The sequence below is a fragment of the Vanessa atalanta genome, chromosome 30 (genome assembly GCF_905147765.1).
Source record: "Vanessa atalanta chromosome 30, ilVanAtal1.2, whole genome shotgun sequence".
In the NCBI taxonomy this organism is placed as follows: domain Eukaryota; kingdom Metazoa; phylum Arthropoda; class Insecta; order Lepidoptera; family Nymphalidae; genus Vanessa; species Vanessa atalanta.
In genome coordinates, this window is record NC_061900.1 from 1,639,747 (window position 1) to 1,667,095 (window position 27,349).

At 39.9% G+C, this 27,349-nt stretch overlaps 1 protein-coding gene across 1 annotated transcript in view; it reads right to left on the reverse strand.

Moving 5' to 3' along the window:
- Positions 1-27,349, reverse strand: part of LOC125075163 (nuclear pore complex protein Nup98-Nup96) — a 42,197-nt gene that overhangs the window by 3,708 nt on the left and 11,140 nt on the right. Inside the window, exons 8-34 of the mRNA XM_047686786.1 lie at positions 26,999-27,079; positions 26,099-26,191; positions 24,347-24,438; positions 23,565-23,715; positions 22,598-22,720; positions 22,300-22,431; positions 22,049-22,154; positions 21,361-21,473; positions 20,770-20,900; positions 20,523-20,659; positions 19,742-19,869; positions 18,903-18,936; positions 16,348-16,430; positions 15,637-15,679; positions 14,415-14,542; positions 10,897-11,004; positions 10,171-10,290; positions 9,664-9,814; positions 8,591-8,693; positions 7,985-8,022; positions 3,176-3,245; positions 2,582-2,776; positions 2,229-2,307; positions 1,659-1,787; positions 1,083-1,202; positions 784-958; positions 216-378 (exon numbers count right to left, since the gene is read on the reverse strand). Coding sequence (XP_047542742.1) covers positions 216-378; positions 784-958; positions 1,083-1,202; positions 1,659-1,787; positions 2,229-2,307; positions 2,582-2,776; positions 3,176-3,245; positions 7,985-8,022; positions 8,591-8,693; positions 9,664-9,814; positions 10,171-10,290; positions 10,897-11,004; positions 14,415-14,542; positions 15,637-15,679; positions 16,348-16,430; positions 18,903-18,936; positions 19,742-19,869; positions 20,523-20,659; positions 20,770-20,900; positions 21,361-21,473; positions 22,049-22,154; positions 22,300-22,431; positions 22,598-22,720; positions 23,565-23,715; positions 24,347-24,438; positions 26,099-26,191; positions 26,999-27,079 — 3,026 coding nt within the window. The remainder of the gene's footprint in view (positions 1-215; positions 379-783; positions 959-1,082; positions 1,203-1,658; positions 1,788-2,228; positions 2,308-2,581; positions 2,777-3,175; positions 3,246-7,984; positions 8,023-8,590; positions 8,694-9,663; positions 9,815-10,170; positions 10,291-10,896; positions 11,005-14,414; positions 14,543-15,636; positions 15,680-16,347; positions 16,431-18,902; positions 18,937-19,741; positions 19,870-20,522; positions 20,660-20,769; positions 20,901-21,360; positions 21,474-22,048; positions 22,155-22,299; positions 22,432-22,597; positions 22,721-23,564; positions 23,716-24,346; positions 24,439-26,098; positions 26,192-26,998; positions 27,080-27,349) is intronic.

Sequence of the window (27,349 nt, forward strand, 5' to 3'; positions counted from 1 at the left end):
TGCGAAATATGGTCGATGAAGCTTTCATCGGATGTTAGGAACTAAAACTGCTAGTAGTGCACGACAAGGCCGAGCTATGAGCAAATCGCTTGGCATACGTAAATCTAAGGTTTGTTTATCTTTATCCCCTCCTCGATTGGAATAGACTATAGGGTATCTAACCCCCCCTCACACGCGAGAGCAAAACTATTTCTTTCATAATTAGAAAAACTAACCGCTGTGGTGACGCTGTACTGGTCGAGATACGGCGGCAAGGGAAACTGCATCCCCATTTCATCGTCCGGCAGAGTGTGGAGGTCCGCCTCCGGCTCCGAACTGAAGTAGCCCTCGTAAGTGCGGACCACTTGCTCCAGAGTGGGAATTTGAGGGCAGAGGTACCTGCGAACGTGATAAGAAACAAATAAGTTTTTGATTTAAATGTAGGAAATATTGGAGTCATCCAGGCTCTCGGTATTAATGTACCAGTATCAATTATTTTAGTATTTTGGAACAAAGTCCTTTTACAGGGCTTACAGTAGAGTGAACACTGAACTGGTAGAAATTGTCACGTATTGAATAAGCGTTACCCCTTCCAAGAGACCTTTCTTTTTCTATGGCATATTATTAAAATTATTTTTTTACTGTTTTAATTCAGACGGGATTTTTAATATTCCGACTTATATATAAAAAAAAACCTCCGCATTTTTTTTTATGAAACAAGACAAGGCAGACGGATAGATTTTATTAAAAAAAAAAATCACGGAAGAATATTTTACAACATTAAATGAATACAAGACGTCTAACCGTGCAGTAACCGCAAAGGCCCTCAGCCAGTCGAGTCGCTGCAGGTGGCGCTCGGGTCGCAGGCCCGCCAACACGTGCAGCGTGGCCAGCCGGCTGCCGGCCACCAGCGACTCCGCCCCGCACTGCTGCCACACGCGCAGCTGACGGGCAACCAGCGACTTGAAGGCTGGATCATCTGCCGATTACGGTTACAAACTTATTTCCCTGAATCACTTAAATGGATTCCATGAAAACTGCGATAATCTAGGATTCCACTTCAAGATTAGTCTTTGGACATAGTGAAGTCATAGCAGACTTACCGTGCTGAGCCAGCAACGCAGCCAGCGCCAGGTCCCCGTGCTGGCGGCTGAGTGCGCACGCCTCGCGCAGCCGCCCGCCCGCCAGCAGCGCCCACACGCGAGCGCTGTGCCCGTCGCTCTCTGCAACACACACACACTTCGTTACAAAACACATAACAGCAATTCCACCTTTAATATAATTTATCATTCTTAATAAAATTTATAATCATTATTGGTCTGTATATTTTTTATTATAATTTAATTGAATGTGTCTCAACTTTAAATAACATTTATATTTATAACTTTAAATAGCATTTTTATGCTGAGTCAAAAATATATACGAATTTAATGAAAATATATACTTGGGCTTTACGCAGACCTATTTGGGTAAGAACAATAAGTTGTTGTGTTCCGGATTGAAAGGTGAGTGAGCCAGTGTAACTACAGGCATAAGGGATATGACATACTAGTTCCCACGTTTGGTGGAACATGGCGATATAAGGAATGGTTAATATTACTTACAGCGCCAATGTTGGTACAATCAGGTACATTGACCCGTCCGCCAACCTTTATCATAAAAAAAAACTTTGGCCTCACCATCTTCTGGTTCTCCGGGTGTAGTTTCAGCGAGTTCCTTATCCGTTATGTCCGAGACGGACTCCTTCAACCAGTCCAGCAGACGCTTGTGACGATTCACTATCGACTTCTCGTCCATACCGGGCACACCTTGAATATAAATTAATTATTATTAAAGTTATAACTTGTAAACGACCCACTTGTGTTCGAAGACCTGTTCTGTTCTCTTCTGGAAGCTCTTTGGAAGATATTCCATCACCTCTCTCCCACTATAAAATATAAGAGTTACGTAACGTCCAGCGGATGTAGTTTTTTTGTATATGGTACACACACGCATCGGTGATGGTACCGACAGCAATAGATTTTTTTATAAATTGTTTTTGTTGTTTAACGTTGTTACCGAGCAGGGACGCGTTACGGACGCCGGACGCCATCAACATAGGTAGGACCTGGTGTTTTGTATTATACGATCATTCGCCTTGATTCGGACGGGTATTTATGAAAGAGGAACTTCAACCCCGCCGACGCGCTCAGTGTCTATGCGTGCTTTCTCTACTCATTATCATACCAATTTAATAAAACTATACTAACCATCGTTATCCAAATCATCTCCCCAGAGCGCTTCACACAGCTTCCAAACTTGCAAGCAGTATTCGTTCGACATGCCGTACTGTAGGAAGAAAAAGTTGTAATATTTTTTTAACGTTTAATTCCAACTGTTAGTTGGAATAGACCACACATGTATAAAAAATCTAAGACAAAACAGTTTAATATTTATTCGTCTTCAGCTTGTCAATCGTTTTTTAGCTTTAGTTTTATTAATAACATTTGGAAACAAGGGTAGAAGAAAAGCAAACGTATTTTCCTCAAATGTTCCATGATGGGGTCAACCCCATTCGACGACTAATAATATAAAATTCAATGTGATGGTATAGAGAACCGACCGCAGCGCCCCCATGTGGGGCCGGGGCTGCGGCGGCGGCGGCGGCGGCGTCGGCGGCGTCGCGCAGCAAGCGGCGCAGCAGGCGGCGGCGCTGCGCGGGCTCGCGCTGCACGTCGAGACGCGGGCACGCGTCGGGCGCCGCCTCCGCGAACGACGAGAACTGCAGCAGGCTGGCCAGCTGCCGGCACAGCACATCCTGCGGGGGGGGGGGGGGGGGGATAAGCAACGAGGCATGAGTGTACAGTACTGTGCTACGTTTTTATTACATCTACTATGCTCTCGCAGTTAACCATTGATTCGAATTTAATGGCATTTGGTATCAAGCAAATTTGAGCCCCGAGGAGAGACATGAGCTACTAGTGATAGCTAATATTAGCTAATAATATATATAGTGGGAGAGGGGGCAAGCGTATATATCGGTCTCATTTCTCGCTCTTGCAGAATCATCCAACGATATTGAGTGTTGGATATTCGTATTAAAACCTAAGATTTAATATACGAATCAATTTTAAATACACTTTTAACTTTAATGGATACTGCTAATAAGCAACTAAACTTAAACGAGCACTTTTAAACGTGTTGACATAATTCGTACTTGCGTAGAGTTGGAGTGCGTCCGCCCGACGGCCATCCTCGCGACGACGGACTCGCTCCAGTCGTCCTCGCCGCGCCCCGACACGTACACACCCAGCGTGCTGAGGTCGGCCGCTGGGAAGAAACACCAATATTATTATTGATAACAATACTCTCTCAGGCTCATAGGAGCACCAGAATCGGCATGTTACATCGTTGAATTAAATTCAAAGCTAAAGAAACGTTTAACATTTCGTACAGCTCTAATGTCTATGGGCGGTGGTGACCATTAAGTGGTACATTTGCCCGTTCATGAACTTATACAATCAAACAACATGCGCCCAAAAGTTATAAAGAGTAACTACTGAGTTTCTTGACGGTTCTTCTCGGTAGGATCTACCTTTCGAATCGGTAGTAGCTTTACTTTAAATAGTTTGTTGAATGACGATTCAAAAGTGCTTGTAAAAGCCTACTTGAATCAAGTGTATTTTGATTTTTACTCCTTTGCAGTTGAAATATAGTATTACATATGTATGTATCTATGTAAATAATATTTTATTACTGTATTAATACAGAAGTTCAGAGTCGGATTTAAAGATCTGGAGGCCCTGAGGCCTCAACGGCGAAGGCCCTAGACCAAGTAAGTCGTAATTTAACTATATCTAGATATTTGTTAACTCGTCGGAATCTGTTGTGGAGCCCCTCTCCCCCTCTACCCTCTGAGGGCCCCTCTCATGTGGAACAGTTGCTCCAGTCGCCCTCCCCTAAATACAGCCCTGATTTTTATACTTTCTATAGATAAAGCCCTGATTTAATAATAAAATAATCGTTTAACTTACTCTTGGGTAGATCGTTAATGGTGTCGTATGTGGTGACGAAGCTGAAGGTACCGGCCGGACCAAAACCGATGCGACTGTGACGGGCGCGGCACACCGACATGTCCGCTATACACGCCGCGTCCAGACGACCTGCTCGCAGATAAGACGGTCACATTATAAATAAATATATATAATGATAAAACAAATTAAAAAATTCAAGGGTCTTAAGATTCGGAATGTAGATTCTACTAAGAAGAAGCAAGAAGACACGTGGTTGTTAATAATTGTATAAAGCTATTATTTTTGGTCATAAGAAGTCCGTGCAGAGGGAGTGTGATGAGAGTGCCCTCGCTGACCCGCTTTGCCGAAGAAGACAGGAGAAAACGTCGCCGCTATGCACACTTTCTCTCTCCGCAATCAGCGTAACCTCCCTAACCTAACCTAAGCCGGCGGGTTTAAGTTAGGTTAAGTTAGAACCCGTAGGGAGGAGTTCTTCCTCCGGATATGTATTGGAAGCCCGCATAGGCGGTTCATCCGTCTGGTGCCACGTAAGTTACTTATGTTAGACGGTAGCGTAGCGTATTCGAGAGCAGTCAGCGCTTGCGAGAGCCACATCATTGAGGCCCAGTTTTTCAGCGGAAAAAGGGGACATACTGTAGGCGCAATACTTCATGTGTACATATATTGCAGTAGGAAAGCACCACGGTTGGGTACACAACAATCGAGTATATTATCAAGAGTTAAACTTACCGGCGATAGTATGTTTGAACGGCGGCACTTTTCTATGATAATTCAGCACTATCGTGTGCGGACGTACGATCAGAGGACGCATTACTACTTCTGAAAAAAAAAACAATAACAATTATAAGTACCAACAGCAACATTCAGTAGTATTATGTTCAATTAGGAAGACTAGCGATCCAGTGTGACCCAAACACAAGAGGAGTACACCTTAGCGGGGAAGCTTCATCGATTGCACTGATTATGTAAGCAATGTTAAAGATTCCATACGACTCAAACGCGTACGTCGTTATGGGCAGAGAGCAAAGCGAAGTAGCGAGTCGGTACCGGGTGCGGCGTCGTCGGCGCCGGCGGGGGCGCGCGCGCGGGCGGCGGGCGCGGGCGGCGAGGGCGCGCGGGGCGCGGGGGCGCGCGGCGCGGGCACCAGCTGGTCGCCGCTCGACACGCTCGCCGACTCCTCCTCCATCTCTGCGGACCAAATATCGACGTGTAAATCTCGGAACGATACTAGACTGTGATTCGAGACCATTACTTTTTTTTGTTAATTATTATCCGGGTAGGCGTGTGACTCCACTCCACCTTATGGTGAGGGGTAGTGGAGCCCAAACGCGAAGAAGGCCAGTATATCTTCAAAGCGCGCCGCGCTTTGAAGTTAGCTAGTGTAACGAACTGTTATCCTTCTCCTATCCTACAAATAATATCACCCATCCCTTGGCTCGTGTTCTTCAAGTGTGTGTAGACTTCATTTGGTGGTAGGGCATCGTGCAAGCCCGTCTGGGTAGGTACCACCCACTCATCAGATATTCTACCGCCAAACAGCAGTACTCAGTATTGTTGTGTTCCGGTATGAAATGTGAGTGTGCCAGTAACTACAGGCACCATTGTCTAAGGGCGGTGGTGACCACTTACCATCAGGTGGCCCATTTGATCGCCCGCCTACCGATATCATAAAAAAAGACTTAGTAAGAAAAAGGAAAAGAAGGTAAAAACTCCCCTCTCTCTCTATATACATATAGTGTCCTCCTACTACTTTTAAATAACTTAGTTATAAGAATGCAATAGGGCCATAAAGGTTAAAAAATATTGCTCATAAGGATATACAAGTGTATGAAAAAATAAAAGGGTTATAATCCATTAGAAACCCTACAATATTCCACTAACCGGTGTCCGCGTACAGTGACGCCTTCATCAGCTGCACGTGGTGACTGCGCCTGTTCTCCAAGCGGGCCAGCTCGGTCGTCGGACTCTTCACACCGAACGCTGGAATATAAAATGTAAAGTGAACTAACATACTATTAACGTACGTTTGCTCTACGAGGTTAACAAGCAAGTGACGTCATCATAAGCCCGACCAATCAGGAGCGTTTTGTGTCACGTGACAAACGTTTAAAATATTGCATTTTTATTTATGGATTTTTGAATAAATTGATTATTATTTTCGACTTTCGTTAATAAATAACAATTTTTAAACTCACAATATATACTGATTACAATAATTGACACTTTATTTTTCGCACTGTCAAATAGTCTATTAACGTACGAATTAATCAGTAACTACTAAGCATGTGTCCGATGTATCGAAGCACGTCTAAAATCGGTTTTCATCGGAATATCAGATGTCATCGATTTGATGTTGACGGGTAACCGTTTTCACCGCATTAAACTAATGAAATATTCGCCCTATCTCTCTTCAACTTTACAGTAACCCATGTGCAAGAAAGAGATGAAGCGAATGTCAAACCGATATCGATATCACATCCGTTTCATCTCTTTCTCACATATCGTACAATGTAAAGTTAAACAGAGACAGAGCGACATCTATAATCGGATGTCGACACAACCGATTTCTAGTAACTAGACATAAGGGACATAACATCTTAGTTCCCAGGATTATTGGCACATTAGTAATGTAAGGACGGATTAATATTTCTTACAGCGTCTATGGATAGTGGTGACCACTTACCATCAAGTGGTACTTATTATAAATAAATGGCACCACACGAGGCGAGTATAAATAAACAATTTTAATGTAATAACTAGAACAATCTATACCTTATTCCAACCGTTTGGAGAAAAACCAAATAAACAAAAACAACACTTGACAGCAAATTGACGCGATATCATTGGTCTAGAGCTTGATTAGTCTATGATATTCACTGTGGATTTTCGAATGAATGGCGTTTCGAACGTCGACGAAACTTTTGAAGTAATATTAAAGTGGATATAAGTAGTTAAGTGTAATAGTGTTGTATTATAAATAAAGATGTATTAATCATAATTTCTTAAACAATATGGTTGAGTTAGTAGCGAATCGCGTGGAATAAGTAAATCTAAGTTATGTTTATCTTTAGTCCTCCTGCCGTTGGAACATACAATTCGAACGGTATAGACTCACCACTATTGTCTTGATAGAAGCTCGGCGCATCCGAATTAGTATCTGTCGCATCCATTTCGAATACTGAAACAAATATTATTATTATTAATTATTAATATAATAATATACAATGACTCAATCTTTTCGAGACGAGAGGGCTAGAGGGGGGCGGGTGTCTCTTTTAGCGTCAGGACACAGAATTAGAATAAATTTAAGCAATTTACCTCTAGAAGCGCCGTTCATTAAATTGAGCGAGCTCTGTTGCATAGCGAACATCTCATCGGAGGGACCTAGTCCAGTAGTCCCACCTAGACCCCCGAGGGATCCTAAGCCCCCGAGGCCGCCGAGACCGCCGAGACCGCCGAGACCCACCAGACCCACGCTCGTCGAGTTAGTCGATACTGGAACTGGTTGTTTTTGTGCTGTAAATAGTTTATTTCGATTACATTATTTATAAATTAACAAAGGAAGGAGACAAAGAAAAAGGCAAATGGATCTTCATCACCCTTAAACATTGACCATTCTGTAGATTGCTAAGCCAACCAAAATATTCAATTGTTTTGAAACTAACTTTATACAATAATTACAACAGATATTTTTTTTTTATATTTGACGCGTTATATTTTTAATAATAATAATACAACTAAGGTGCTAAATAGGAGCAAAACTCAAATAATTCAAAACCGGAATTAAAATTCAAAGCGCTTAGCAGTGACGGCTATTATAGTCCAAGCTTCGTGGTTATATAATCCAAGCGATCAGGTTAAGATGACTTTATCATTGGCGGACGAACCGAATATCGCTATCCTGTCTAAACGTACCGGGTGCAGCGGATTTCTGTAGATTCTGATTGACGAGCTGTCGTTTCAGCACGTCCGGTGTGATATCGTCGTCCTCATCCGAATCCGTGAGACCATATTTACTGAAATGCTCCACCTGCAATTAAAAAATATGAGTTAGAAGTCGTCCAATGGGAGCGAAGGTCGTACAGTGGGGGCCGAAATGGACCAATGGGAGCTAAGATGGCCCGAAATGGTCTAAGGTTACCAAGATATATTTTTTCATACTATAAATATGATTATCATAACATTGTGTTGATTGTCATTATAAGTTATTGGGAACTTATTTTAAGTAGTAACTCTCTCTGTCTATCTGTTTTCTCTCTTTTCTCTCTCTCTGGCTGTCTTTTTCGCGGCTATAACACGGAACCGAATTCGATAAAGTATTGTAATAAAGCAAGGTTAAGCCCAAAGGAGGATCTCTATAAACTAGTACCTACATATAACTACCTGAAACAGCAATATCCGAGCGAAATTTATAAAACACAAACATCCAAGCCCCCTTTTAAAGAAGTGGAGTTTCGTACTCCTTAGCGGATGTCTACACCCTATAAGGAACCTACCTGACAAATTTCAATTTTGTACGTGTTATAGTTTCTGAGATATCGTGATTAATTAACTTAAAAAGTATTTCGCTTTTGTATATATAAATAAATACAGCTCACCCGAAACACCCAGCTCCCTGTCTGCGGTCGGTATTCAATGAACTTCGTGTCGTGTTTGTCGCAAACGCGTCGTAATTTCCCCTCGTAGTCCATCTTTTGTAGCCTGTACATAAGATAATCAATATAATAACGTGCTTTACTAACATTATAAATGCAAGTCGATTGCAATCACAAGAGGACAGAAGCCAATTAAACAACATTTGACGTCGAAGTGACGCGATATGATTGGACGAGAGCTTACATTGTGGATTTGCAATAAAATGCTGTTTCGACGTCGACAAAACTGTCATCGGAACTTTGGAAGTGAAATTAAAGTGGATATAAGTAGTTGAGTGGGATAGTGTTGTTTTTTAGCATTAGCATTAGCAGCCCGTAAATGTCCCACTGCTGGGATAAAGGCCTCCTCTGCCTTTGAGGAGAAGGTTTGGAGCATATTCCACCACGCTGCTCCATTGCGAGTTGGCGGAATACACATGTGGCAGAATTTCGTTGAAATTAGACACATGCAGGTTTCCTCACGATGTTTTCCTTCACCGCCGAGCACGAGATGAATTATAAACACAAATTAAGCACATGGAATTTCAGTGGTGCCTGCCTGGGTTTGAACCCGAAATCATCGGTCAAGATGCACGCGTTCTAACCACTGGGCCATCTCGGATAGTGTTGTATTATAAATAAATATATATTAATCAAGAACTGTTGGTGTGACGTTAAAACCATTCAAGGTCAAAGTCGTTTATTCATCTTTACCCCTCCTGCCTTTGGAATGGACTATGATCTCGTCTACTTGGTCGTCGGGCTTTGTGCAAGCCCGTCTGGGTAGGTACCACCCACTCATCAGATATTCTACCGCCAAACAGTAGAGTATTGTTATGTTCCGGTTTGAAGGGTGTGTGAGCCAACTAACTACAGGCACAAGGGACATATTAGTTCCCAAGGTTGGTAGCGAATTGTTGATGTAAGGAATGATTAATATTTCTTACAGCGCCATTGTCTATGGGCGGCGGTGACCATTTACCATCAGGTGACCCATTTGCTCGTACATCATTCGTTCTCATCTGTCATTCACTGACCTGTCGGGCTCGGTGACCGGTCGCTTCTCGGTCTTGTCGCGCGGCCAGACCCGCTCCAGCGTGATAACCGCTCGTCTGTTGAGTCCCTCTCCCACCGGCGGCTTGTGTTCATCATCAGGGTAGATTATGACCTCCTTGTTTAGGAAGTGAACTGGAAACGATACAATATTATAGACCTTATAGTCCCATTTCTGGACAATGTTTAGAGCTAACTCCGCTACGCTGCTTCGATACGCGCTCCGACTTACCGTCAAGCACAAGATAATACATTAACTCAGTGATGCTTGCCCTGGATTTGAACTCCGGATCATCGGTCAAGATTCAAGTCTTCTACAGCCGAGCTACTAAGAGCTATTGTAACAATCATTAATAGTTCAAAATTATGACAATTATACAGTTTCGTTAGTTTAGCGACAGTTATATCTCACCACGCCGCTTCAATGAAGCACGGTGGACAAAAGACTGTCAATATAACGTCGGAACTGTAAATCGTGTCATGAAACTCACCGAGTGCATCAAGATCCATTCCGGCGACGTCGATCTCGCAGTCGAAATACACGTTGCCGTAGTTCTGACGTCCGATCGTCAAGTGAGGGACGATACACGAACCATCCGGCCGCATATACTCTGAAAGAACAGATAATCAAATCAAATCAAGTTTATTCAAGTAAACTTCACGATGAAGCGTTTTTGAATCGTCAATGTTTAAACACTATCTACCACCGTTTCGGAAAGCAGTCTCCAGCGAGAAGAAACGGCAAGAAACTGGCATAGTTGCTCTTTTCAAATTAACAGATTTACAATGCTGTTTTTTCATAATAATTCGTGTCCCGTGATGGAACCCGAGCCTAAATCCAAGCGTTTTTTTAAATCCTAATAAACTTTTTAAATTTCGTTAATGGTACATTGATTATATTTCCCGGTCTCATATATGCTTATTACATTACATTACATTAGTAGACTGCAAAATTCCCACTGCTGGGCTAAGGCCTCCTCTCCCTTTGAGGAGAAGGTTTGGAGCATATTCCACCACGCTGCTCCAATGCGGGATGGCGGAATACACATGTGGCAGAATTTAGTTGAAATTAGACACATGCAGGTTTCCTCACGATGTTTTCCTTCACCGCCGAGCACGAGATGAATTATAAACACAAATTAAGCACATGAAAATTAGGCCATCTCGTTTCAAATGATTCTGAGGCAAGACAACCTAGTTTTCAGATAGACGCTTACTCGTAATTTCCTCCAGCGACGGTATAGTGTAGTACCCGGGTCTCGTCAGCTTCACACCGGCCGGATGCGGCGGCATCTCCCGCGTCGGGACGTTCTCCTCCTCGGAAACTGGAAACGAACGAGTCAATGGACGAATTAATTACAGAATGAACGAATATTCATGCGATGAGTAACTGTTGTATTAATCTAATTAACTAACAATTGTATACAAAATAATTAAGAACTAATGTAGAAAATATTTGTCCGTTTGTTAACGACTAACTACTCAAAATCAAAATCAAAATACACTTGATTCAAGTAGGCTTTTACAAGCACTTTTGAATCGTCATTTAACAAACTATTTAAAGTGAAGCTACCACCGGTTCGGAATGTAGACTCTACCGAGAAGAACCGGCAAGAAACTCAGTAGTTACTCTTATTCAACATCTGAGTCATGTTAGTTAAATACAATTATATAAGTATGTCATGTCTCCTGCCTGGAAGTCAACTAGCATAAACTCCACGCTGTACCGAGTTTAATGAAATCTAACATGAAAATAGCCCAAGACCTGGATAAGGGCATAAAAACCATCACATACATTACTCTGATCCCAATGTAAGTAGCTAAAGCACTTGTGTTATGGAAAATCAGACGTAACGACGGCATCACAAACCCAAGACAGCATAGAAAACTAATGAACTTTTTCTACATCGACTCGGGACCTCGGAGTGGCGTACCCATGAAAACCTCGGTGTACATACTACTCGACCACGGAGGGCATAAGATATAAAAATAACAAATGGACCATCAAACGGTAAGCGGTCACCATCTCCCATGGAGATTAACGCTGTGATAAATATTAATCATCTCTTCATCGCACCACCAACCCTGGGAACTAAGATGATTGCTGCTTAGGGGTGGAATATCTAATGAGTGGGTCAAACTTACCCAGAGGGGATCGTGCTAAGAGACTCATTATATAGTTCATATAATTAAATCCAACTATTAAGGTATACGCTTTACTTCAATATTTTCATATTAAAACACACCAACATGAGACTATCTGTACAGAAAACTTTGGATCTGTGATTTAAAAAAAAAAAAAAAAACAGTAAACATTTCAAATATTCTAGAAGCGTATGGAACTAATCTACTATACAAACATACATATTACACTACGCTACTATCACAAATAATCTATACTAATATCATAAATGCGAGTGTAACTATCCGTTTTTTTAGCATTAGCAGCCCGTAAATGTCCCACTGCTGGGATAAAGGCCTGCTCTCCCTTTGAGGAGAAGGTTTGGAGCATATTCCACCACGCTGCTCCAATGCGGGTTGGCGGAATACACATGTGGCAGAATTTCGTTGAAATTAGATACATGCAGGTTTCCTCACGATGTTTTCCTTTACCGCCGAGCACGAGATGAATTATAAACACAAATTAAGCACATGAAAATTCAGTGGTGCCTGCCTGGGTTTGAACCCGAAATCATCGGTTAAGATGCACGCGTTCTAACCACTGGGCCATCTCGGCTCTCACTATCCGTCTGTCTGTCACTATTTCAGCCAAACTACTGATCTGAATTTGATGACATTTGCTATGAATCCAGCTTGAAATTCAACAACGTACACTCTATTCCAACCATAACAGAAAAAAAAAGCCAAATAGACAACATTCGACAGCAAATTAGCGCGATATCATTGGTCGAGAGCTTGATTAATCTATGATATTCACTATGGATTTGCGGAAAAATGGCGTTTTGAACGTCGACGAAAGTATTATCGGAATTTTGGAAGTAAAAAGTGGAAATAAGTAGTTAAGTGTATAGAAATAAAGATACATTAATCATAAACTCTTAGTAGTGTCCAACATAGCTGAGTTCTTCGGAAATCGCATGAAATACGTAAATCTAAGGTTTGTTTATCTTTTTTCCTACTTCCATTGGATTAGGCTATATACTTTATTATACCTAAAATCTAACGACGAGTCCCTACAACGCGAGCGAAGCCGCGTTATATACAACTAGTAATACTAATTTAATTTACTTTTAAATACATCACTAATACCAATTACATATAATAGCTCTAATGTCATTCTCAATTTGACAGGACTAAAGTATCGTTCCTACTCTTTCTGACAGCGTGTACTAAAAAAGGATAGCAATACTTTTGAGTCCCACAGATTTAGAGTAAACAAATACCGCATGTTCATTGGTTATTACGAAAACCGAACCTGTCGTCCCTTTTATAACTACGATGACGTCACCCGAGCCATACTTGAAGATCGTAAAATGATTTTAAAATTAATAACAGCTGTTTCGACAAAATTACTTAGTAGGTAATACTTCCATAGATTCAATTTACCACCCAAGAAGAGTTCACAAAAAAAGTACTTTCGGTAGTCGAAAAATAAATTATGATATTTGTTAAGAAAAAAAAATCAAATTTATGTCGATATATATTTAAATATGATTTTGAATCAAACAAGAAAATGATTGTTTTATTAAATTAAAATTAAAGGTCGTAATTTTTAATCTGTATATCGCGTGGCTTAAATCACGAGCCGCCAAGGTGTGACGTCAGATAGGCAAAAACCGTCATTTCAATATCATTCGGCACTTTTATAAACAACTTATCTGGGGTTTCAATGCTACCTACCTTTAAGCCTAACCTTTATTACACAAACAGAATAATACAATAAAATAGTAGCGCGTCAAGTTTGTGCATTCACGGGTATTCATCACCGTTGACTTCAGGCACGCTTGGTCGGGCTTGCCGTATCTAGTCTACTCTAAATCTGTGTTCAGTCCTGTCAAAACTGTTAAGAGATTGTACAAAACAATACTAAACCAATGTATATTAAATATAAGTTAAGACCGTAAACGCCTTTGATCTGATGGGCGATTTTCTCGCATTTCGAACATCCTGGCAATTTTCCCCAGCGGTGACAACAGAAATGAAGATCTCCTGTCGTACCTTGCAAATTTTTGAAGAATGTTTTAGTATTTATCACTCGAAATATGGGAACTGCCAATTAGGGGGCGAGGGGAGATCCGTTTATGGCTCAATTGCTTAGCATTTATAAACAAATGAACACAGATCAGCTCAGCAGTTGGATATGTACAGATATATCCAACTGCTGAGGATTTCGTCCCACTCGTTACACAAGTTTGAAGCTTAAATGAACCCCTCCATTTAAGCAATAAATAGGAACACTAGTCATTTCTTATAACGAGGCGTTCCAAATTATCTTTAAAAAAAATACACGAAGGGAAAGAGAATAAATATTATACTAGCTGAACCTGCGGCTTAACCTAAACACAAACTTCCAAACCCCGTTTTACCCCCTTAGGGGTTGAGTTTCATAAAATCCTTAGCGGATGTCTACACCCTATAAGGAACCTAGCTGGAAAATTTCAAGTTTGTAGGTGTTATAGTTTCTGAGATTTCGTGATTAATCAGGGAGTGGTATTTCGCTTTTATATATTATGATATATATATATGTATATGTACTGATACAGATACAACTCACCAGATAAGGTGTCGATGTTCTCCTTGTCCTCAGCGCTTCGATCTGATCTCACGCCCAATTCTCTGACGGAGTTCTCGGCGGATTCGGGATTCGACACCAGCGGCTTCCTCAGTGGTTTCGTTGTTAACCTGATGTTTAAAACATCGTTTATAATTAAATTACGACATTGCTAAGAGCCGAAATTGCCCAGTGGATTGTGGAAAATTCACATATTGGTGAAATGTCTCCTCTTATAGGACAGTTCTGAGAGTCCATAGGGCTAAAGAAAGGGGGGGACGGGCGCGGCGATCGTCGCCCTTCAACATTGAGTTGGCGACTCAACACAGACTATCAAATGAAATATAATATCTCATAGCATCGCCCAATTCCTAATTGATCCAATAGCGTTAGACCAATACACAATAGGCTATATGACTGGTATTTAAAATCCATTTTATATTATTTAGTAGAGGTTAAGGAACCCAGTTAAAGTTGTGTTTTTTAATTCTAGTACATATTTGCTGAAAAATATCAAAATAAAAATTCAATATTTAAATAGCGCGCGAAAACGCTACTTTGACAATATGCCGCTGCAATGGGGACGGTGACGTCACTTGCCTGTATTGTAATCTGTGGCACATATAATCCACATACAGTAGGCAAACGAGGTCGACAAGCAAGTGACGTCATCAAAAACGAGACCAAAGCAGGAACGTTTGAAAAGAAATAAAGAAAATGCATTTTTATTTATGGATTGTTGAATTAATTATTATTATCGACTTTCGTTATTAAATAACCATTTTTAAACTCATAATATACACTGATTACAACAATTGACGATTTATTTTTCGCATTGTCAAATATTCGGTTTGGTTCGATTATTTAAACATTGGTTCGATTTTGTACGACAAACTGGACCAATCGCGTCTAACCTTCTCATGAGAGAGAATTGAGAGTTCATATCACCAAAATTGGTCCTCACCCTTCACCGATGAACACGAAATAAATTACAAACACGAATTAGGCACATTATTTAACTGGTAAAGTTAAACTCAGAATCATCGGTGAAGATTCATGTATCTGTGGTCCATCACGACTCTATAAGCCAAACTACTGAGCTGATGCAACAATAATTAATATTGAATACAAGATAAATACTCTTTCGTTAGTTTAATCCCACCACGACAGTTCAAAGCGGGTTGGTCGACAACAAACACGAAACTAATGATTTCAAATGACTCACCAGCTCGCCCGTCTCTCCGGTACTTGCGCTGGTAACTCTTTATCTGAAAACAATTTATAATAATTATAACGATGAGATAATCTTATCAAAACCGACTAATTAATTTAACATGGTCGGTACACCATAATATCGGTGTAAGGATCGCAATGTCTATCGTCGTTTTTTGAAAATCAAAAACATCGCTTCGGAAAAACGGCAAGTATATTTATTTGGTAGTAAAGCCATGTATGGGCTGTGAGTTCGTCTCGTTATTTTGCCACCTGATGGTAAGTGATCTCCAGCCGAAAGATTTGATCGTAGTTCAAGGGGAAGAATTGCATAAATTTAATTCCTAAAATTCGTAATAAGTCATACTATTCAATGCTTGTTTAGAGTATACATTAAAATTTCGTAGATAGATTGGCAAGTCACATCCAAAGAAACAAGCGCTGTAAGAAACATTAACCATTCCTTAACTACGCCGTTATTCTGGTTTGAAGGTTAGTGTGTATCGAGGGACCTCGTTACACACTAACCTTCAAACCGGAACACAACTATACTAAGTATTTGTTCTGTTCGGCGATAGAGTGTCTGATGATTGGATGGTACCCAGACGAACCTACCTAAAGCCGAGTAAAACTTCAACACAAATAATAAAACTTCGATATTTATAAAAAAACATAACAATTTAAAGGATCATTTCAAATATTCACGAAAAATGATAATACTCACCTAAGTTCGGATACAGTCTCGGCGACGATTCGCCAGATTCAATTCTCTTTCCTTTCTCTGACCAAGTTTGGGACGAGTCGAGCCTGCAATGAAAATTATATTAAACTTACATTAGCTGTCTGAGTGCATAGGGACCAAATTAAACAGTATAGGAGGGCAGTTACATACACACAAACATATGTTTTTCAAATCAAATAAACAAAATGACGCGATATCATTGATCGAGAGCTTGATTAATCTATTGTTAGAAGAAAAGTCACAAATAGCAACACCGCGGCCGGATATATAAGGATGACGGTTGGCGGTACTCGTCTATACGGTTAGCTGTCCGAATATCTAGCGACGGCCTGTCATAGAAGGAAAATGTCCCTTGGCCGCCATTACAATATTTTTTAAAATTATCATTTTCATTTTCTCTATGATATTCTCTATGGATTTGTGAATAAAGGGCGTTTTGAATGTCAACGAAACTGTTATCGGATTTTTTGAAGTAATATTAAAGTGAATATAAGTAGTTAAGTGTAATAGTGTTGTATTATAAATAAAGATATATTAATCATAAACTCTTAGTAGTGCACAATGTAGCTGAGTTATTAGCAAATCGCATGAAATACAATAAATCTAAGGTTTGTTTATCTTTATTCCTACTTCAATTGCAATTAGCTAGATACCTACATACTTACTGTCGGTCTAGAATTTTAAAGTCTAGACCTAGAGGCCTTTTTGTTCTCATTGTTTTATACACCAAGAGAGTAAAGGCAACACAGTAAACAAAAATAAAAGTCAAAACCTGGATGTCTGTTTTCCTAACAAGCACTAGGTCAACATAAAACTTGATGAGCTTCTTCTTAAGCACTAGATAGAGCCGGTTAGCCAGTCTAGAACTCAGCTTCAATCTTTTATACTAACAAGTATTAGGCAAACATAAACAGCTTGGAGGTCAATAAGCACTACATATATCTTTTTAAGTAAGTCTAAGCTTGTTTCATTTCGTACTCACAAGTACTAGGCGAACATAAAACGCGAAGAGCTTCATAAGCACTAGATAGTCGTTTAGTAAGTCCAAACCGAGGTCTCTTTTGAACTCACATGTACTAGGCAAATATAAAACGCATAGTGGTCACATAAGCACTACTTATAACTTTTAAGTAAGTCTGTCTAGACCTGTCTCATTTTGTACTCACAAGTACTAGGCGAACATAAAACGCGAAGAGCTTCATAAGCACTAGATAGAGCCGTTTACTAAGACCAAACCGAGGTCTCTTTTAAACTCACATGTACTAGGCAAATATAACGCCTACTGATCACATAAGCACTTATAACTTTTCAAGTAAGTCTGCAGACCTGTCTCATTTTGTACTCACAAGTACTAGGCGAACATACAACGCTAAGAGCTTTATAAGCACTAGATAGAGCCGTTTAGTAAGTCTAATCCAAGGTCTCTTTTGTACTCACAAGTACTAGGCGAACATAAAACGCGAAGAGCTTCAGAAGCACTACATGCGTTATAGTAAATCTATCTTGTACCTAAAAGTACTAGGACTACATAAATTGTCGAGAGCCTCATAACGTACTAGCATGCTTTCATTTATTATACATTGAATCATATTGTATCTTCTAATACTTTGTCATTGTTTTTTTTTTCATCAATTTAATGAAAAAGTACCATACCTATAGATAAAAAATACAGGATGATTTTTTTATGGGTTCGAATTATTTATAATATATCTTTTAGGGAATTAATTGAATTCAGTTCTTTTACGCAGCTCACAGTAAACTGGTAGAAATCGTTACGTAAGAAAAAAGCCGTATGCCCCGTACTGGCGACCTTTCCCTCTCCCTCTCTTTCTCTCTCTGTCTCTTTCTAATATATACGGTTTAATATAACTTATTGTCTGTAATTTTATTACTCATTTAACTATTCTCAAAAGTTGTTAATTCATTTCATTGTGTCCGTCATTTAAACCATAACGAACGAACGATAAAGCAAAAGTAACTTCGTTACAGACGACGACTTCGTGATTAAACACAATTGAAAAACTTAATGATATTAGTTTTATACACTTTTTTTTTTAATTTAGTTATTATGGAATAGGGGTTTGTCTTCCATATCACCTGATGGAAAGTGTAGATGAAAACGAAGGTGGTACACGCCCATCCAAAAGAAACCTGTTCAATCTACTCTTAAAGGTTTTTTTTAATTAATATTCGTTTAACTAACACATCGTGAGGTGACCAGCACGTGTCAGATGATACTTTGAAACGATTCACCCTTTAGTAGCGGTACATCATGGAATACAGACCAAAACCTCCTTAAAAGGAGTATATTTACCCAACAGTGGGACCACGAAATAAAAGACCCTTATTCATGGACGTAGCTAGGTATTTTTGCACTTCTATAGTTCTGTAAAGTTTTTCTGGGAGGGGGGCGGGGGGCGATGCTATGCCTATACCTAGCTACACCACCAACATGTTAACCAGGAATTTTCACGATACAATCAAATATCCATCTCTATTTAATACATATGTCTATAAAAATATACAAAACTACTTACCAACTGCCGTGTCTATCGGAATTCGAGTCTACGTCTGAAACAAGTACGAACCATAAATTAATTGACATCTCAAATATACTATATAATATACTTACTATTCAATATATGTCTATATTTATAACACAGATTATGGAAGAGAGTAACTACTGAGTTTCTTGCCGGCTCTTCTCAGAATATCATTCTAAATCTAAGCTTAATTCATTTTAAAAACAATGATTAAAAAAACAAATATTCCTTTTTACTTAATTCAGTTTAAAGCTTGCGTTGGGAGTGGGGCCGACAAGCACAAGGGGTCTCGATCGAACCTGCGACTTTAAATCGCCAGACAATCCTTAAGCCATTGCGCTATTGAATCTTGAATACAAATGTTATATCATATGAAATTAGACTTCAAGAAATTGTCAGAACGTCGCTTCCGTTCAGCGTCTTTAATTTAGGTTTAATAGTACTTTATCAACATACTCTGTTATTAAAATGTTGGTAAATAACTACTGACTTTCTTGCCGGTTCTCCTCGGTAGAATCTACTTTCCGAACCGGTCGTAGCTTTACATTTAATTCAACACTGTAACACGACGATTCAAAAGTGTTTTTACGAGCCTACTTGAATACCGAATATCTTGATTTTAATTTCGAATAATTGTAATTTATAAATTAATTTCTTTTGGAGACGGATGTCTAGCTATCTCTGTCTAACTCCATACTCTACCGAGTATTATAGCGCCCAAACTTCCTTCTAACTTCGTATAGATTTCATACAAAGGACACGGTTCATACACAAAGTTTTAGAACCAACTAAACAGTACCTATCTCTTTCTAAGGCGATGTTCATGTACTCACTGTTGTTATCGACGTGTCTCTGTTTCATCATCTCCCTCTCCGCTCGTTGCGAGATGTAATCCTTCGGATCTTGATTTTCTCTCGTCTCTTGGTTGTTCACATCTTGTCTGGATGTGTCTTCGATTGATCTGTTGAAAAGTTTTATTTATGAGTAGGTCTTGCATTGGGACGGTAAGTGATCACCTATGCCTATATACGAAGGCCAGCTGAAATTTTAAAGTATAAAAGTCCTAGTCGAGATGGCCCAGCGGTTAGAACATTTTTTTTTTTTTTTTAGCATTAGCAGCCCGTAAATGTCCCACTGCTGGGATAAAGGCCTCCTCTCCCTTTGAGTAGAAGGTTTGGAGCATATTCCACCACGCTGCTCCAATGCGGGTTGGCGGAATACACATGTGGCAGAATTTCGTTGAAATTAGACACATGCAGGTTTCCTCACGATGTTTTCCTTCACCGCCGAGCACGAGATGAATTATAAACACAAATTAAGCACATGAAAATTCAGTGGTGCCTGCCTGGGTTTGAACCCGAAATCATCGGTTAAGATGCACGCGTTCTATTAGCGGTTAGAACGCACGCATCTAAACCGATGGTTTAAACCACTGAATTTTCATGTGCTTAATTTGTGTTGTTGATTGAGCTTTTTTAAAGCCAATTTGGCTTTGCCTTCAAATTGACCGCGAAACTGAACGAGGCTCGAAACATCAACGCCAAGTATTCCGATACTAGCTGTGGCGGCAATTGGAATGTTCTCGAATCATCATCTATATTAGTTCAGACTTACCCGTTATTTTCGTGTCTCGCGACATCGTCGTCGGTACGTGTGTTCGGTCTGAGAACTAAACGTTTCCGGCTCGGTTTCAAACTCAACTTATCCTCTAGACTGGCGTCCGATTCTTCTAGGCCATCGAAGAGCGACTTCTGGAAAAATCATATAAAACGATTAGCAAAATCACCAAAAAAAGCGATAGCCCAGTGGTTAGATCACCTGAATATTAAACGAAGACAGTGGATTCAATTGGAAGACGTACCCGGTCGTGCGCGACGGGGCGCGGCGCCAGCGCGAGGCGCGAGGGCGGCGACGCGACGCGGAAGTGCGCGCCCTGCAGCGCCGCCTTCACGCACGCCGGGTTCGTGGCGCGCAGCGCGTCCTCCGCGCGCGCTGAGCGCAACGTGATACACATTTATGGTCGAATCGTTGTTTTAGGGATTAAGATAACTATTTTGAAAAGTTCGTCACGAGAAATAATTCTGACGTTTAAACATACATACGAACGCTCTAACACAAACACTCACACAGAGATAAGAGAGAGAGAGCATGCCGTTCACCGTCACGGCATACGAGTCAATCTTACGCCCAGCAGTAGTGCACACCGAAAGGTATTGCCATAGTTAAATTTTTAACGTAAAATTATTCTTTGATTATTATAGATAATTAATCTCTTCCAAATAGTAAGTTATTTATACATTATATACTTATAAATTTCTAACATATAAATTATATACTTCTGTTGATTGTCAATTTTGTATTCGTCAATGTCTAATAGAATGTATTCTTTGGTGAAATCAATTAAAATGTTATTGATCCTAACCTCCTGTAGTCACAGTACAAGTATACATACAATTGTCAGGCAGCAGGTCCTTGAAGAGCGGCTGGTCGCCGTAGGGCCGCGCCGCCAGCGACAGGATCTGCTCGTGCACGTTGCCCGCCGCCGACGCGCCCGACAGGCCGCTGCTGGAATATACACATATACACATATAACCACATACACTAACCGGTTTATTTTACAACCATAAACTCAATTTTTGTATAATTACCTTTCGCACACAAACAATCATTACCATTTGTTTTTTTTATTTTTTATTTGTCAACAGCATCATTTTGAACGCCCCATAGCCCGACAAAAAAGTTACCGAGTCTATGTAGTTGAGTAAGTAACAGGAGTTACAAGTTTGTGTTTGTTCCTTGTACCAATAATGCTATAGATTGTGCGAATAGTGCCTTTCTGCAGCTCAAATACAGTATGGATAGCGGCTGCGGTAACCCAAAGCATAATACCGTAGGACATTATACTGAAATATACTAAGCGAGCCGTATTAACATCGATATGTCCAAATATTGTCCGATAATGCCGCAATTTCTATTAATTTTAAAACTTAAGGTGGTATCATCAGCGAACAATACTCTAACACGTTTGTTCCCAACAAGAAAGGGCAAGAGAATCACTGATATTCAACTGACTTACAGCATATTTAAAAAGCTGTGATCACAATGATCGCTTTAGTAGATTAAAATAGTTTCAAACTCACCCCAGACTGGTGTTGTTGGCGTTGAGCTGCCCCAGGCCGAGCGTGTTCCCGCCCAGCGAGGACGTGTTGCCGAACAGGCCGCCGCCCCCCAGCCCCGAGTCTAGACCTGGCGACGGGACGCATTGTTAACACACACACACACACACACACACACACACACACACACACAGTAGGGAGCAAGTGTGCGACTTTTACGCGTAACGCGTTTATCCGGCGAAATATAAAAAGAAAGGTAGGGAGCAGTATCTCACCGGTCCGGAAGGTGTTATTCTGCGCGGGCGCCTGGAACATGGAGCCGGTGCCCATGCCGCCGAGCGAGCCGAAAGCGGGCGTGGTCGGCTTCGCCTGGAACGCCGTGCCGAGGCCGCCACCGAGACCGGTTCCTGAGATGTAACATAGAAATTATTAATTTAGGAAATATATAAAATTAACGATCATTAAATGAGCTAAAACCCCCCCCCCCCCCAATCACTAGCAGATTAACAGACCGTAGTTTCCCAGAAGAATCGACAAGGGACGCACATATATGTGACTAAAAATATTCCTCACCTAGTGTAGGCTGCGTGTTGAATGCGAACGTCGCCTGCGTCGTCGGAGGTTTCCCGAACGTCGAGCCACCGAAGAGACTCGAACCCGTCGTGTTCGTACCGAAGCCGGGGGTCGTGCCGAACGCTAATGACGAAATTTTAGAAATAGTACTTTTTTATTTGGAAAGAAATTCGTTTACCCGGCTTAAAATAGAGTGAACAGGCGACCTTTCCCTCACTTTTCTTCTCTGTCTCTTTCTTTTATATGCGGTTTTATTTTTACTTATTTTTTCCTATTGTTGTCAAATCACTAAGAATTTCAAGCTATACATATGATAAAATTGGAGTGTCTGTTTGTAATATTAAAATAACCGCTTTTTAATAAGTGCATATGTATGTATACCAAAATAACATTTTTTACAATTTTGTCTGTAAGTTTGTTACGGGTATCTCGGGAACGAATGGCCTGATTTTGACGAGACTTTCACCGGCAGATAGATGATGCAATAAGGAGTAACTTAGGCTACTTTTATTTTAGAACTATCTGTGCCCGCGACTTCATACAAGTTTTGTTGTTTAAACGCGCACTTTAGCACTTTTTTAGAATAAAACATACATTGCCATTAAATTATCAAACGTTGTCAATTTAATTGTGTCTGTAATTTTGTTAATATAATTATTATATATTAAAATAATGTTTCATTTACTTAAGATAATAATGTAAACTTTGGTCAGTTTATTTGTAGTATAGCACCTCTTTAATGGACAAGTAGTAGGGAGTTTCTGCGTCTGGGATGGCTACCGCCTACTCATAAATTATTGTACAGGCAACATTAATACTGAGTATCGATACTTCCGTTTCAAGGGCGGGTAAACAATGTAAATATATACACAATGGATATAATATCATTAATCTCATGTCTGGCATCGCATTTATAGTTTAACGTGTGTCTATGACGTTTAAATGTATTTATAAAATAAGTACATACTGGGCGCGGTAGAGCCAAAGGTGGGCGCGGTGGTCTGCTGAGGCTTCGCCCCAAACAAACCTCCGCTGCCGAAGGCACCGAAGCCCGTACTGGCGGCCGGAGCGCCGAAGCCCGTCGTCGCCGGCTTAGCTCCGAACAGGCCGCCCGTAGTCTGGAATATTCATTAAAATTATACAATGACGTATTCAAATGTAATTTTTGTTATTATTTAGTGGTACGGCTGTATGCTGTACTCATTTGTAATGCGACACGCTATTTAAATGCAACAATAATCAAACAATATCTTTGGTGGACATTTCTCAGGTTAAGAGTGGGGTTATGATGACGGTTGCTACATAAGCGGCTGTATACCGGTACCTCGCCGGCCCCACCGACTACGTTCTGAGCCGAGGTGCGATCTTATAGGAGACCCAGGACGAACGTCACTCTTGAGCCCGAAAGGGTTCACCTTAAGGCAGAGTTTTAACACTCGCCCCAACATTCGGTGACGCTGTAGAGGCCAGTAGGGCCAGCACTATTTCAAACAAGATACAAGAAAAAAAAAGGCACCTCGCCCTATTCGGTTTGAATCCGTCGAGCGAGATAGACGTGACTCATAATTTAGGCTCTGTCATATATTTTTTTAGATTGTTATTTGTTTTAATTTTGATAGAATTTGTCTCATTTTATTTTTTCAACAACTGTTTAAGTAATTGTAAATTTTAGAGTTCGGTAATAAATTGTACTTTTTAAAAAATTAAACCCGCTTCTGATTTTCTAATATATAAATAATCTGAGTATACCTGATTCTGCGTGGTGTTTCCGAAGCCGAACGTGGACGTATTCGTGCCGAACGCCGGCGCCTGCGTCGTCGTCGCTCCGAACAGTCCCGTGCCTGTCGAAACAATATAACCAGTGATCGAATAATCGGATGCATATTTGCCTAAAGTTGAGGTGTTGGCTGTTATGGAATGCACTTTTGTATCGAAAAAATCCCGGGATTCCGGAATCGACGAATACAGTGTTTTGGTTATAGAATTAAGTTCAGGTGTTTGCTAATATGGAATGCATTTTTGTATCGATCGTAAAAAATCAAGCTATTTGAGGATTTTCGTTTAGTGATTTCCGACTATAGATCGGGTGCTGGCTAATGTTATAAAGTTAATTGCCAAACTGTCATTGCAAACGTCAAGATAAGTAATTTTCTTTCTTCACTCTACATAGCGACAAACAACTCGGTGCCTTGAACTTTAAACAAAGACACATATAAATAATTATGTAATACCAGAGTCCCGGGTTTTTTTAAATTCATAATACTACACGCTAAATAAGTCGTCTACATGCTTCGTATGCAATTAGTTTTGCATTCCCGAATTTTTGAAATCCCGGGATTTATATTTAAAAAATATGTTTTAAGAAGACGCTTCCATAATTCTTAGCGAAAAAATAACTTTAGGTAAATATGCATCCGATTATTCGATCACTGAATATAACACATAAGCACTTAAATTAATATAAAAATATTTTGGCACCAATATCAATAACCCTTGTTAAGGAATGGTTAATATTTAATACTAACATCGCCATTCGCCAATGCGCCACCAACCTTGCGAACTAAGATGTTATCTCCCTTGTGCCTGTAGTGCACACACACACACACACTCAGCCTTCAAACCGGAACACAACACTAAATACTGCTGTTTGGCAGTAGAATTTATGATGACTGGGTGGTACCTACATAGATACGTTTACACAAAGCGCTACCACCAAGTAAACTCAGAGTCAGCATAGCAAGTTAAAATCATGAAATGCAACGATTTTGAAATTACAAAAAAGTCAATTTCTTTTGCAGTTTCGTTTTACTTCTATTTGAAATTTTACTGTCAATAATTCATGATGTCCTGACCGATTGAAGAAGGGAGACCAGCCAACTATGCAGGACATATTTTATGGCTGCGGCTACCCAGATGTTGTTAAACAATCCCTCAGATTGAGTTGTCTGGAAGAGCCATAAGTCAACCCGTTGTACAGTCAGAGTAGGGAAACCTTCGTCAGTTTTCAAATTCCTTCCTCCTTTATCAAGTCGTAAACTACATACATTTTGAATAAAACTAAAATAAAACAGAAAACTGCACATAAAATTAAACTAACATAGTATGATAACAAGGTTCAAAATAGTGTACATTGCGGCGCAATATGTCGTACTCAATCGGTAAAGCAGATTAACGCTCATACTGAGCACGAATATAGGCCTTAAGGTGACGAACCTTTTCTTACCCCGACTGTACAAGACATCAAATATTTGTTTTTATTCTTAGTATTATTTCTAAATGTTTTTTGTGTTAATTCCTAAGATTTCTGTATTTTATGGTTGTAGTATACAATTAAGTATATTAACATAAACATGAACATATTATTTTGTACAAGTGTGTAAACACAGTTGGACTCTCTGTTCCCCAATATCTAGCCACTAGATCAACGAGCTATAATCATACCCTTTACGAAAATTGCCTTAAATTATGAAAGTACGGTTAGCAAAACAAAATCATTATTACCAGTCGAAGGCGCTCCAAACGCTGGCTTGTTGGCCCCGAATAGACCAGTCGTATTCGTGTTCGTTTGAGCCGCGTTTCCGAACGAGAATGTGTCTGAAATAAAATCAGTAAAATTAATACGCTACAGTCGATTTCAATGGCTGGAGGAGTTAAGGTTAATAAACAATTTCGACCTTGAATTGACGTGACGTCATTGGTCGAGATCTAAATGATTTATGAACTTTATCAAAATGAAATTAAAGGGAATAACTAGTTTCGTTTTATAAATAAAACAACACAATTCCAAAACAAATTTTGGCTTGGCTTGAGTTGAATTTTTGGCGCGAAGTTTAGGTGACTTCGGACATATTTCTGAGACATTTAAAATGTAATTTACGTTGTTTGTTGTTATTAATTATCATTCATTTAGAGTAGTTCATTTTATTATAAAGTAAGATAGTTAATGATCCATTATTTTTGAAGTCATTTTCACTTAGTCGATATATATTAGGCAATCGGAGGTAATATGTAAATCTAAGGTTTGTTCACCTTCACTCCTCCTGCCGTTGGAACGTATCTATACATATAATAAAATTGGAGTGTCTGTTTGTAAAATTAAAATAACCGCTTTTTACTAAATGCAAATGTATGTATACACGGTACATAATTATACCAAAAAAAAAATTTTTTTTTCAATTTTCGTATGTATGTTTGTTCCGACTTATCTCTGGAACGGCTGGACCGATTTTGACGGGACTTTCACTGGCAGATAGCTGATGTAATAATGAGTAATTTAAGCTACAACAATAACTTTTTTTCTATATTCAAACGCGTGTGAAGTCGCGGGCACAGCTAGTTATACAGATCAACATACAGAACATCGACCGGATTTTGCTAAATTATTAGTTAAGCTAGACTCACTTGTTTGTCCGAAAGCGGGCGTCGATCCTATACCGGTACCGAATAAACTCGGTGCACTGGTAGTTGCCGGTTGACCGAAGGCTGAAAAAATAAATAAAAAAATATTCAATGACATATTATTGGTGGTAGGGCTTTATGAATGCCCGTCTGGGTACCACCAAAATTCTCCTGTCCATCAGCAAGACTTCATATTGTTGAGTTCTATTTTTAAGGATGAGTTAGTCAACTTAGTTCCCAAGGTCGGTGAAGAATTGGAGATGCAAGGACTTGGGTCTTTGGGTAGCCACTTACTATCAGGTGGCCCATTTAACGACATTTAGTCACACCGGCCTCGTTAGTCTTGTCCTATAC